The sequence below is a fragment of the Somniosus microcephalus genome, chromosome 4, assembly GCF_052327205.1.
Source record: "Somniosus microcephalus isolate GS21.2 chromosome 4, FLI_Smic_1.0, whole genome shotgun sequence".
Classification (NCBI taxonomy): Eukaryota; Metazoa; Chordata; class Chondrichthyes; order Squaliformes; family Somniosidae; genus Somniosus; species Somniosus microcephalus.
Window position 1 is genome coordinate 172,748,477 of NC_140990.1, and position 12,839 is coordinate 172,761,315.

The window sequence follows — 12,839 nt, forward strand, 5'->3', positions numbered from 1 at the left end:
AAGGGAGAAGGGGTGAAAGGGAGAAGGGACGTGAAAGGGAGTAGGGACGTGAAAGGGAGTAGGGACGTGAAAGGGAGAAGGGATGTGAAAGGGAGAAGGGACGTGAAAGGGAGAAGGGGTGAAAGGGAGAAGGGACGTGAAAGGGAGAAGGGGTGAAAGGGAGAAGGGGTGAAAGGGAGAAGGGACGTGAAAGGGAGAAGGGACGTGAAAGGGAGAAGGGGCAAATACAAGCTCTTTCTTTCCAGTTGTAATTGAAGTGTCACTTCTGAACGGTCTAAAATCATCTCAACTAGGCCTAGTTCCACCAAAATGGGTAACAAAAATACCAGGTCAGTCAGAGATGGAAGTCAAATTATATAAATCTAGAAGCAAGGGGGACAGAAAGAGATTCAACTAGCGTGGTCCGTTAGCATGGTAGCACATAGGCGTTAACCAAAATCATAATGAAACAAATTAAGCTGGTATTGGGGTTGCCAACACTGGTTAGACATATTCCAGGTGGTTACATCCCTTGATCTCTTGCCTCCAACCGTCCCGCTTCCACTACGGGTTGTTCGACATCCATCCTCACGGCGCACTGCCTTCCCAGCCAATTGGAAAGTGAACAGACTCTTCAGTATCTGATTGGATGACTCTTCACTGTCAGCCAAATAGCCTTTCCCCCCCACCCTTCAGCTCCAATACTTTTATAACTAATAAACAAAAGTGCTCAAAGAAATTGGAAAATGGAAAAAAAAACATGTTTTTTTATTGCTCCTATGATTTTTCTCCAGTAATTAATCTGGAGGGGTGACAACCCTAGCTGGTCATGAGCAGAGGTTTGAGCATCTGATTCCCCACAGGGGAAGGGAAAGCAACCATGTACATCATGCAAACAGCCTAAGAGCAGGTCGCCTATATGCTCTCTCAAGTGGGAACGACATACAGATGTGAAGGGTTAAAAAATGTAATAGAACTTGCATCATCTGCAAAATACTAGAAACAACTAGCAGCATCGGTGTGTGAAAATCTAGCACAAAAATGGGCTCAAGAGTTTAATATTGCTAAAGTACAGCATAAAATGACAGGCATGTCATGTCAAATGATTCTGGGTCGTCATAAATTCTGCATTAAGAAATGACAACTCCATAAATCTGTGTAGCTGGTTAGAGAAACACAGATTCTGTTGTCTAGATCTTGCTTTAACAGTGTAGAAACAGAAGCATTCTTTACCTCCAGGATTCTGTCTCCAGACTGCAGTCTACCATCTTTTACTGCAGCCCCTCTCTGTAGAATATTTTTGACCAGAATGGGACCAGATCCATGTACAGATGACTCTCTAGTGACTACTGTGAAACCAAGACCTTCTGAACCTGGACATAGGAAGAAATTAAGGGAAAGTTGCTGGTTAGAACTATTTCATGAACAGAACAAGCATTAACACTTCTCTATAAATGTACAATCCATTGAAAGCCCATTGTTACTATTGTGTAGTAAAATACAGATACACTAGAGCTTCTCAATAGATCAGTTTTACAACCACACAAGTATATCGTAAAGAAAGCAGGTTATAGTTTTTAATTTAAAAGCATGCAGCCAGACATAATGCATAATACCATGTAACAGACAATAACATCCTCCATAAACTTAACCTCATCCAAAACGCTGCTGCCTGTATCTTAACTCACACCAATCCTATTCACCCATCACCCCTGTATTCTCTGACCTAAATTAGTTCCCGGTTAAGCAACACCTCGATTTTACAATATTCATAGAAACATAGAAGATAGGAGCAGGAGCAGGCCATTCGGTCCTTCGAGCCTGCTCCGCCATTCAATGAGATCATGGCTGATCATCCAAATTCAGTACCCTGTCCCTGCCTTCTCCCCATATCCCTTGATCCCTTTAGCCTTAAGAAATATATCCAACTCCTTCTTGAATATATTTAATGAACTGGCCTCCACCGCCCTCTGTGGCAGAGAATTCCACAGGTTCACCACTCTCTGGGTGAAGAAATTCCTCCTCATTTCAGTCCTAAATGGCTTACCTCTTATCCTTAGACTATGACCCTTGGTTCTAGACTCCCCGGCCATCAGAAACATCCTTCCTGCATCTAGTCTGTCCAGGCCTGACAGAATTTTATAGGTTTCGATGAGATCCCCTCTCAATCTTCTAAACTCCAGTGAGTATAAGCCCAATCAACACAATCTCTCCTCATACATCATTCCTGCCATCCCAGGTATCAGCCTGGTGAATCTTCGCTGCACTCCTTCCATGGCAAGAACGTCCTTCCTCAGATAAGGCGACCAAAATTGCACACAATACTCAAGGTGCGGTCTCACCAAGGCCCTGTACAACTGCAGCAAGACATCCTTGTTCCTGTACTCGAACCCTCTTGCTACGAAGGCCAACATACCATTTGCCTTCTTAACCGCCTGCTGCACCTGCATGCTTACCTTCAGCGACTGGTGCACAAGAACACCCAGGTCTCTTCGCACTTCCCCTTCTCCCAATCTACTGCCATTCAAAAAAATAATCTGCCTTCCTGTTTTTGCCACCAAAGTGGATAACCTCACATTTATCTACATAATAGTGCATTTGCCATGTATCTGCCCAATCACCCAACCTGTCCAAATCGTACTGGAGTTTCACGACATCCTCCTCACAGCATACCCTCCCAACCAGCTTTGTGTCGTCTGCAAATTTGGAGATATTACATCCAATTCCCTCGTCCAGATCATTAATATATATTGCGAACAGCTGGGGTCCTAGGACCGATCCTTGCGGTACCCCACTAGTCACTGCCTGCCACTCAGAAAACGACCAGTTTATTCCAACTCTTTGCTTTCTGTCCGCCAACCAGTTCTCTATCCAAGTCAATACCTTGCCCCCAATCCCATGTGCCTTAATTTTGCATGCTAATCTCTTATGCAGGACCTTATCGAAAGCCTTCTGAAAGTCCAAATACACCACATCCACTGGTTCTCCCTTATCTATTCTACCAGTTACATCCTCAAAAAATTCCAGTAGATTAGTCAAGCATGATTTACCTTTTGTAAATCCATGTTGACTTTGTCCGATCCTGTCACTGCTTTCCAAGTGCTCTGCTATTACATCTTTTATAATGGACTCTAGCATTTTCCCCACTACCGATGTCAGGCTTACCGGTCTGTAATTCCCTGCTTTTTCTCTACCACCTTTTTTGAATAGTGGGGTAACATTAGCTACCCTCCAATCCATGGGTACTGTTCCAGAGTCTATCGAGTTCTGGAAGATGACCAGCAATGCATCTACTATTTCTAGGGCCACTTCCTTAAGTACCCTAAGATGTAGATTATCAGGCCCTGGGGATTTATCGGCCTTCAGTCCCATCAATTTTCCTAACACCATTTCCCTACAAATACTGATTTCTTTCAGTTCCACCCTTTCATCAGATCCTATGTTCCCCAGCATCTCTGGGAGGTTATTTGTGTCCTCCTTTGTGAAGACAGAACCAAAATATGTATTTCGTTGGTCTGCCATTTCTTTGTTCCCCATTATAAATTCCCCTGATTCTGACTGAAAGGGACCTGCGCTTGACTTTACCAATCTTTTTCTCTTCACATATCTATAAAAGCTTTTACAGTCAGTTTTTATGTTCCCTGCAAGCTTACTCTCATAATCTATTTTCCGTTTCTTAATTAATCCCTTTGTCCTCCTTTGTTGAATCCTAAACTGCTCCCAATCCTCAGCATTATTGCTTTTTCTGGCCAATTTATATGTCCTCTCCTTGGATCTTATGCTATCCCTAATTTCCCTTGTTAGCCACGGTTGAGTCACCTTTTTTGTTTTATTTTTATGCCAAACTGGGATGAACAAATTCTGTAGTTCATCCATTCGGTCTTTGAATGTTTGCCAATGCCTATCCACCGTCAACCCTTTGAGTGACATTCCCCAATCAATCCTACCCAACTCGCTCCTCAGACCATCGTAGTTTCCTTTATTTAAATTGAGGACCCTAGTCTCTGAGTCAACTACTTCATTCTCCATCTTAATGAAGAATTCGATCATATTATGATCGCTCCGACCCAAGGGGCCTCGTACAACAAGATTGCTAATTAATCCTTTCTCGTTACATAATACCCAGTCTAAGATGGCCTGATCTCTGGTTGGTTCCTCGACATATTGGTCCAGGGAACCATCCCGTAAACACTCCAGGAATTCCTCCTCCACAGTATTGTTACTAATTTGGTTAGCCCAATCTATATGTAGATTAAAGTCATCCATGATGACTGCTGTGCCCTTATTGCACGCTTCTTTAATTTCCCTTTTAATGCCATCCCCAACCTCCGCCTCACTGTTTGGAGGTCTATATACCACTCCCACTAACGTTTTCTTCCCCTTAGTATTTCTCAATTCTACCCATACAGATTCCACATCATCAGAGCTAATATCCTTCATTACAATTGTGTTAACCCCTTCTTTAACCAGTAATGCTACCCCACCTCCCTTTCCTTTTTGCCTATCTTTCCTAAATATTGAATAACCCTGGATGTTGAGTTCCCAGCCTTGGCCATCCTTGAGCCACGTTTCCGTAATCCCAACCAAATCATATTCATTTACCTCTATTTGCGCAGCCAATTCATCCACCTTATTACGAATGCTCCTCGCATTAAGACACAAAGCCTTCAGGCTTGTTTTTTTAACGCTCTTAGACCTATTAGAATTATTATTTACTGTTGCCACGTTTGATTTAAACCGTTGATTTCTCTGACTGCCACTTTTGTTTTTCTCCTTCCTATCTTTTGCTTTTATCCTTGTTTCCCTTTCCTCTGTCTCCCTGCTCAGGTTCCCAAACCCCTGTCATTTTAGTTTAAACCCTCCCCCAGAGCACTAGCAAACACTCCTCATAGGACATCGGTTCAAGCCCTGCCCAGGTGCAGACCGTCCGGTTTGAACTGGTCCCACCTCCCCCAGAACCGGTTCCAATGTCCCAGGAACTTGAATCCCTCCCCCTTGCACCATTCCTCTAGCCACGTATTCATCTGAAATATCCTTCTATTTCTACTCTGACTAGCACGTAGCACTGGTAGTAATCCTGAGATTACTACCTTTGAGGTCCTATTTTTTAATTTACCTCCTAACTCCCTATATTCCGCTTTTAGGACCTCATCCTGCTTTTTACCTATATCGTTGGTGCCTATATGCACCATGACAACTGGCTGTTCACCCTCCCCTTTCAAGATGTTCTGCAGCCGCTCTGAGACATCCTTGACTCTTACACCAGGGAGGCAACACACCATCCTGGAGTCTCGTTTGCGGCCGCAGAAACGCCTATCTATTCCCCTTACAATAGAATCCCCTATTACTATAGCTCTCCCACTCTTTTTCCTCCCGTGCTGTGCAGCAGAGCCACCCCTGGTGCCAGGAAGTTGGCTGCTGCTGCTTTCCTCTGATAAGCCATCCCCCCCAACAGCACTCAAAGTGGTGTATCTGTTTGATAGGGAGATGTCCACAGGGGAACCCTGCACTACCTGCCTGCGCCTAGTACTCCGCCTGTTGGTCACCCATTCCCTTTCTTCCTGTCCGACCTTTACCTGCAGTGTGTCCAACTCTGTAAACGTGCTATTCACGATGTCCTGAGCATCGCAAACGCTCCAGTATGCATCCAATCGCAGCTCCAGTGCCACAATGCGGTCTGTCAGTAGCTGCAGCAGGATGCACTTCCTGCACGTGTAGTTTTCAGGGACACAGGATGTGTCCCTGAGTTCCCACATATCGCAGGAGGAGCATACCACGTGGCCGGGCTGTCCTGCCATGACTTACCCTTTAATTAATTGAATTTAAATTAAATCAATCAATCCCACTAATTACACTACAGTTAAATGGTTTACCAACAGTCCCCGCTACACCAGGGAGACCTTAGTAACTATAAACCATGGAGTTAAAGTTTAAAAAAGAGAAATACTCACCAACCAATCACTTACCTGCGTCCTGTTGACGTCACACTTTGATTACTTTTTACCTCTCTCCCCCCCGCTGCTGAATTGGTAAGCCTCGCATCGCTGCTCCTTTTAAATTCGCCGCGCTCGCTGTTCCACTCCCAGGTCCGCTGTGGTCGGGCCTCGCATCGCTGCTCCTTTTAAATTCGCCGCGCTCGCTGTTCCACTCCCAGGTCCGCTGTGGTTGGGCCTCGCCTCGCTGCTCCTTTTAAATTTGCCGCGCTCGCTGTTCCACTCCCAGGTCCGCTGTGGTTGGGCCTCGCCTCGCTGCTCCTTTTAAATTCGCCGCGCTCGCTGTTCCACTCCCAGGTCCGCTGTGGTCGGGCCTCGCCTCGCTGCTCCTTTCAAATTCGCCGCGCACGCTGTTCCACTCCCAGGTCCGCTGTGGTCGGGCCTCGCCTCGCTGTTCCACTCCCAGGTCCGCTGTGGTCGGGCCTCACCTCACTGCTCCTTTTAAATTCGCCGCGCTTGCTGTTCCACTCCCAGGTCCACTGTGGTCGGGCCTCGCCTCGCTGCTCCTTTTAAATTCGCCGCGCTCGCTGTTCCACTCCCAGGTTTTCAAATCTCTCCAGGGCCTCGCCCCTACCCATCTCTGTAACCTCCTGCAGCCCTACAACCTTCAGAGATCTCTGTGCTCCTCCATATCTGGCCTCTTGCGCATCCCCGATTTTAATCACTCCATCACTGGCAGCCGTGCCTTCAGCTGCCAAGGCTCTAAGCTTTGGAATTTCCTCCTAAACCACCCCGCCTGTCTACCTCTCTTTTCTCCTTTAAGATGCTCCTTAATACCTACCGGTTATCTGCATAATATCTCATGTGGCTCGATGTAAAATTTTGTTTGATGACACTTCTGCGATGCATTTTACTATGTTAAAGGCGCTGTACAAATGCCAGCTGCTGTTGTTGTTGCTGTTAACAGAGGGTATGTTGAGAGGCATGGCAAAGAGAAACCAGTGTGTATTGTTTCTGCATCATGGAGCTGTAAATAAAGCTACCGTGTCTGCAGTGTGTACTATCCACAAGATGCACCACAGCAACTCACCAAGGATTCTTCGACAGCACCTCCCAAACCTGCGACCACCACCACCTAGAAGGACATGGGCAGCAGCCGCATGGGAACACCATAACCTCCGAGTTCCCCTCCAAGTTACACACCATCCCAACTTGGAAATGTATCGCCAACTCCTTCATTGTTGCGGTGCCAAAATCCTTGAACTCCCTCCCCAACAGCTCTGTGGAAACACCTTCACCACACAGACTGTAGCAGTTCATGAAGAAAGCCACCACCACCTTGTCGAGGGCAACTAAGGATGGGCATAAATGCCAGCCTTGCCAGCGATACCCACATCCCGAGAATTATTTTATTTTAAAGAGTTACATCATAATTGATTATTAAAAACTTCTAACGCACAAATTATATTCTATTTAGGTGGCATAGCACATTGGGTGCACTGCACTGTGGTAAGGCATGTGTTCCTCAGTCATTCCACATGTGCTTAGGTCCCAGTTGCAGCTGAGACATCAGTGGGAACAGAACGGACAGATGTTCAGCATTTGAGTGGGGGAAAAAAAACGAACATGGGTAGAACCAACCTCTTCTGTGCTCACCATTCACAAAGCAGTACTACAACTGGTACTGAGCTATTTAGTAACTGAATGGATTCAAACGCAAAGAGGATGCTGATCTGCGTTGAGTCAATGTGTGTGCTCGTTGACTCGTAAATCAGAGCCTCTACCAATCCTATAGTAGCTTACTGTCCTCTTACTTGCCTTGAAAATTCATAATTCTAATTTGAAATAGTCCCGATTAGGAGACCCCATTCCTTTAAAAAAAAGGATACTAATTGTTGGATACAATCTGCATAGAAGAGTTTTTCATGGCAGAACCACATATACCCTTGGGGAAACAAAAGCAGCATCCTGATAATCTCCTTAGAAAGGAATCTCAATACTCCTCATTAGAAAGGGTCTCAATGGCAAGACACCATACCTCTGTATAGTTTGGTGAATTAAAAGTTGAATAATGCATGCATTATATGTTAAAGTATTAGGAAATGGCATGGTGCTTTGAAACGTTACGCTAACAAATGTATTATGACACAGAGTCGAGATAATGAGCAATCTTTGCCGTACCCGTGTATCAGCACACAAATAAAATGCTGATTCCATGCTCTGAAGTGAAGTGACAGCTGAAAAACAGTTAATGAGAATGTTCATTTCCAAAGGGGAAATTTTCTCAGGCCCCAATTGATTTCCAATGAACAGTACACTCCAGTTAATGGGCACCTAGATAATGGGAAATGTTCAGTTAAAGAAAACATTTGTTTCAGTAGCAGTTTTCAGTTCGTTCCCCATATATTATCCAGCATTTGCATTATAATAACTGAAAAAATAAGTCACTTCATTGCCTACTGCACTGAAGTTTGGTTCTAAAGGGAAAGTTTATTCATCTTAATTGCCACACAAAATAAATCCGTAATTCTAAATGTCAAAAAAGTGGATATCGGTACATCTGCCTTTGACTCTAGAGTTTTCCTCGTTTACATATACTCATCTGCATAACATATTAAAAATTCTGAGCATTCCTGTTTGTTATGCCCATTTCCTGCTGTCACCTTTATAATGTTCCATAGTGCCCAGAGGTAATGCCCAAAGAAATAAAGATTACATTTATACAATGCTTTTCACAACCTCACAATGTCCCAAAGTGCTTTACAGTTTTGAAGTACTTTAGAAGTGTAGTGACTGTTGTAATGTCGGCAACGCGGCAACCAATTTGCGCACAGCAAGGTTCCACAAATAGCAATCTGTTAATGACCAGATAATCTGTTTTTTTTTAGTGCTGTTGGTTTAGGTATAAATAACAACCAGGACACTGGGGATATCTCCCCTGCTCTTCTTAGAAATAGTGTTGTGGGATCTTTTACCTCTGCCCGAGAGAGCAGGCAGGGCTTCGGTTTAACGACTTATCCAACAGACGCCACCCCCTCAGTAATGTACTAAAGTGTCAGCCTAGATTTCGTGCTCAAGTCCTGTAGTGGAACTTGCACCCACAACCTTCTTACTCAGAAGTGCAGCAGTAACATCTGAAGTTAACAGTAACTATTTAATAAGTAACATTAAATTAAACACACCTTTAGTGTTCCCACCAGGGGAGTTCTCCTCATAGTGCAGTACTGAGGGAGTGCTGCACTGTCGGAGGAGATGTCTTTCAGATGAGTCGTTAAACCGAGGCCCTGTCTGCCCTTTCAGATGGACGTAAAAGATCAGGGCCAATATTTATCCATCAACCCACATCACTAAAATGGATTATATGGTTAAAATCATCACAATTCTGTTTGTGGGACCTTGTTGTGCACAATTTGGCTGCCACGTTTCCTACATTACAATAGTGACTACACTTCAAAAAGTACCTCATTTTCTTCTGGGTCACAGCACTAAAAGTACCTTTTTTCAAATCGATTTTGATCTTTTTTCCTTGTTTCTTGGTCCCAAGTCCCCCAAGGGATGTTGGTGAGGATGCTTTCTTTGGCAGTATTGAGTGACTGTTGCTCCTCAACTGTTTGGTGCTGCTGATCTGTGCTGAAATCAACGGTGAGCTATTCTCTGAGTTACAGGGATAAACCAAATCTGTGGGTTTGCTGGTTGGCTTCGAACGTAATGGAGGTGAAAACTTGGTTTTTGAATCATCTTCGTGATTGTGGTTATTGAGGGATCCAATAGCAGACCTTTCATACCGTTCCCTGTTATAACCTGGAACTATTTGGAGTTGGATGGCAGGAAACTGCATGGCATTTCGAAAAACCTCCTGCGCTCTGCAATTCAAAAAAGGAGTTTACAATCAAACAACATCAAAGAGACCAGAGTTTCCAACAAAAGGTTTCCTATATTTTTGTAGTGTTGTTTTGTCCTTTGACTTGGATCTCTTCCTCATCCCTCACACCCTCCAGACAGAAAAGGCATTCCGATAACCTGGTCCCAGGCCTCATCACCTCTATGAGCCAGTTGCTAGGAGGTGCACAAGAGCAGCATTCACTACAGTGGTTTGCCTTATTTGGCTTTCCTTCCCATCCTGATGAGGAGCACATCACCTCTGCTTTGGGATCTCCACCAATGGCAGAGCTGAAACTTGAAATTCATTGGCTGGAGACTGCCAAGCACTCTGTAATGCTGCACAACTACAGACCCCAAGTGAGTGAGTGCAGTACAGTAATGTGGTATTCTAATTTGAAATTTCAGCAAGAATTTAGGGAGCTAGGCAGCAGACTAAAGAGCAGGACCTCAAAGGCTGTAATCTCTGGATTACTCCCGGTGCCACGTGCTAGTGAGTATAGGAATAGAAGGATAGAGCAGATGAATGCGTGGCTAAAGAGTTGGTGCAGGAGGGAGGGCTTTAGTTTCCTGGATCACTGGGCCTGCTTCTGGGGAAGGTGGGACTTGTACAAGTCGGACGGGTTGCACCTGAACCAGAACGGGACAAATATCCTTGCGGGGAGGTTCGCTAGCACTGTTCGGGGGGGTTTAAACTAACTTGGCAGGGGGATGGGATACAGAGTGGAGCTATAATAGGGGGTGATGTACAGCCAAATATAGAGGAAAAAATAAGTCAGACTGGAAGGCAGAGCAAATATGTAACGGCACAAGGGAGTAGGGCAAGGCTAAATGGCATTTATTTTAATGCAAGGAGTCTTACGAATAAGGTGGATGAACTGAAAGTGTTGATGAACATATGGGAGTATGATATTGTTGCTATCACGGAGACAAGGTTGAGGGAGGGGCAAGACTGGCAGCTCAATATTCCGGGGTATAGAATCTTCAGGCGAGACAGAGGGGGGGGTAAAAGAGGAGGGGGTGTCGCAATATTAATTAAGGAGACAATTACTGCTGTAAGGAGGTAAATCATGCTTGACTAATCTACTGGAATTTTTTGAGGATGTAACTGGTAAAATAGATAAGGGAGAACCAGTGGATGTGGTGTATTTGGACTTTCAGGAGGCTTTCGATAAGGTCCCGCATAAGAGATTAGCGTGCAAAATTAAGGCACATGGGATTGGGGGCAAGGTATTGACTTGGATAGAGAACTGGTTGGTGGACAGAAATCAAAGAGTTGGAATAAACGAGTCGTTTTCCGAGTGGCAGGCAGTGACTAGTGGGGTACCGCAAGGATCGGTCCTAGAACCCCAGCTGTTCACAATATATATTAATGATCTGGACGAGGGAATTGGATGTAATATCTCCAAATTTGCAGACGACACAAAGCTGGGTGGGAGGGTAAGCTGTGAGGAGGATGTCGTGAAATTCCAGTACGATTTGGACAGATTGGGTGATTGGGCAGAAACATGGCAAATGCACTATAATGTGGATAAATGTGAGGTTATCCACTTTGGTGGCAAAAACAGGAAGGCAGATTATTATTTGAATGGCAATAGATTGGGAGAAGGGGAAGTGCAGAGAGACCTGGGTGTTCTTGTGCACCAGTCGCTGAAGGTAAGCATGCAGGTGCAGCAGGCGGTTAAGAAGGCAAATGGTATGTTGGCCTTCGTAGCAAGAGGGTTCGAGTACAGGAACAAGGATGTCTTGCTACAGTTGTACAGGGCCTTGGTGAGACCGCACCTTGAGTATTGTGTGCAGTTTTGGTCGCCTTACCTGAGGAAGGATGTTCTTGCCATGGAAGGAGTGCAGCGAAGATTCACCAGGCTGATACCTGGGATGGCAGGAATGACGTATGAGGAGAGATTGTGTCGATTGGGATTATACTCACTGGAGTTTAGAAGATTGAGAGGGGATCTCATCGAAACCTATAAAATTCTGTCAGGCCTGGACAGACTAGATGCAGGAAGGATGTTTATGATGGCTGGGGAGTCCAGAACCAGGGGTCATAGTCTAAGGATAAGGGGTAAGCCATTTAGGACTGAAATGAGGAGGAATTTCTTCACCCAGAGAGTGGTGAACCTGTGGAATTCTCTGCCACAGAGGGCGGTGGAGGCCAGTTCATTAAATATATTCAAAAAAGAGTTGGATATATTTCTTAAGGCTAAAGGGATCAAGGGATATGGGGAGAAGGCAGGAACAGGGTACTGAATTTGGATGATCAGCCATGATCTCATTGAATGGCAGAGCAGGCTCGAAGGGCCGAATGGCCTACTCCTGCTCCTATCTTCTATGTTTCTATGTTTCAATGTACCAGGTTCCTCTAATGAGCCCATATGGGTTGAACTTAAAAACAAAAAGCGGGCTAGCACTTTGCTGGGAGTGTACTATAGGCCCCCAAACAGCCAGGGGGAGATAGAGGAACAGATATGTAGGCAAATCTCAGAGAAGTGTGCAAATAATAGGGTAATTTTAGTGGGGGATTTCAACTTCCCCAATATTAACTGCGATAGTCAGAGTGTGAAAGGCTTAGAGGGTGCAGAATTCTTAAAGTGCATCCAGGAGAGCTTTTTGAGCCAGCATGTAGAAAGTCCTACAAGAGAGGGGGCGGTACTGGACCTAATTCTAGGGAATGTGGCCGGGCAAGTGGTAGAAGTGTTAGTAGGTGAGCACTTTGGTGACAGTGACCATAATTCGGTGAGATTTAAGGTAGTCATGGAAAAGGACAAGGATGGACCAGAAATAAAGGTTCTAAATTGGGGGAAGGCCGATTTTAATATGATAAGGCAGGATCTGGCCAATGTGGGCTGGGATCAGCTACTTAAAGGAAAATCCAAATCGGAGCAATGGGAGTCTTTCAGAAAGGAAATTGAGAGAGTACAATGGCAACATGTTCCCGCAAAGGTCAAGATTGGGAACAACAAGCCCAGGGAACCTTGGATGTCAAGGGATATACGAGAATGGATTAGGAAAAAAAGGGGGGCTTTTGGCAGATACAAAGGACTAAAG

The 12,839-nt window shown here is 44.9% G+C and overlaps 1 protein-coding gene across 2 annotated transcripts in view; it reads right to left on the reverse strand.

Moving 5' to 3' along the window:
• LOC147119992 (partitioning defective 3 homolog B-like) overlaps nucleotides 1–12,839 on the reverse strand; it is a 1,739,115-nt gene that overhangs the window by 805,647 nt on the left and 920,629 nt on the right. For both annotated transcript variants that reach the window (XM_085985464.1, XM_085985463.1), the window contains exons 8-9: nucleotides 9,408–9,775; nucleotides 1,213–1,352 (exon numbers count right to left, since the gene is read on the reverse strand). In XM_085985464.1, the coding sequence (XP_085841590.1) occupies nucleotides 1,213–1,352; nucleotides 9,408–9,775 (508 nt within the window). The remainder of the gene's footprint in view (nucleotides 1–1,212; nucleotides 1,353–9,407; nucleotides 9,776–12,839) is intronic.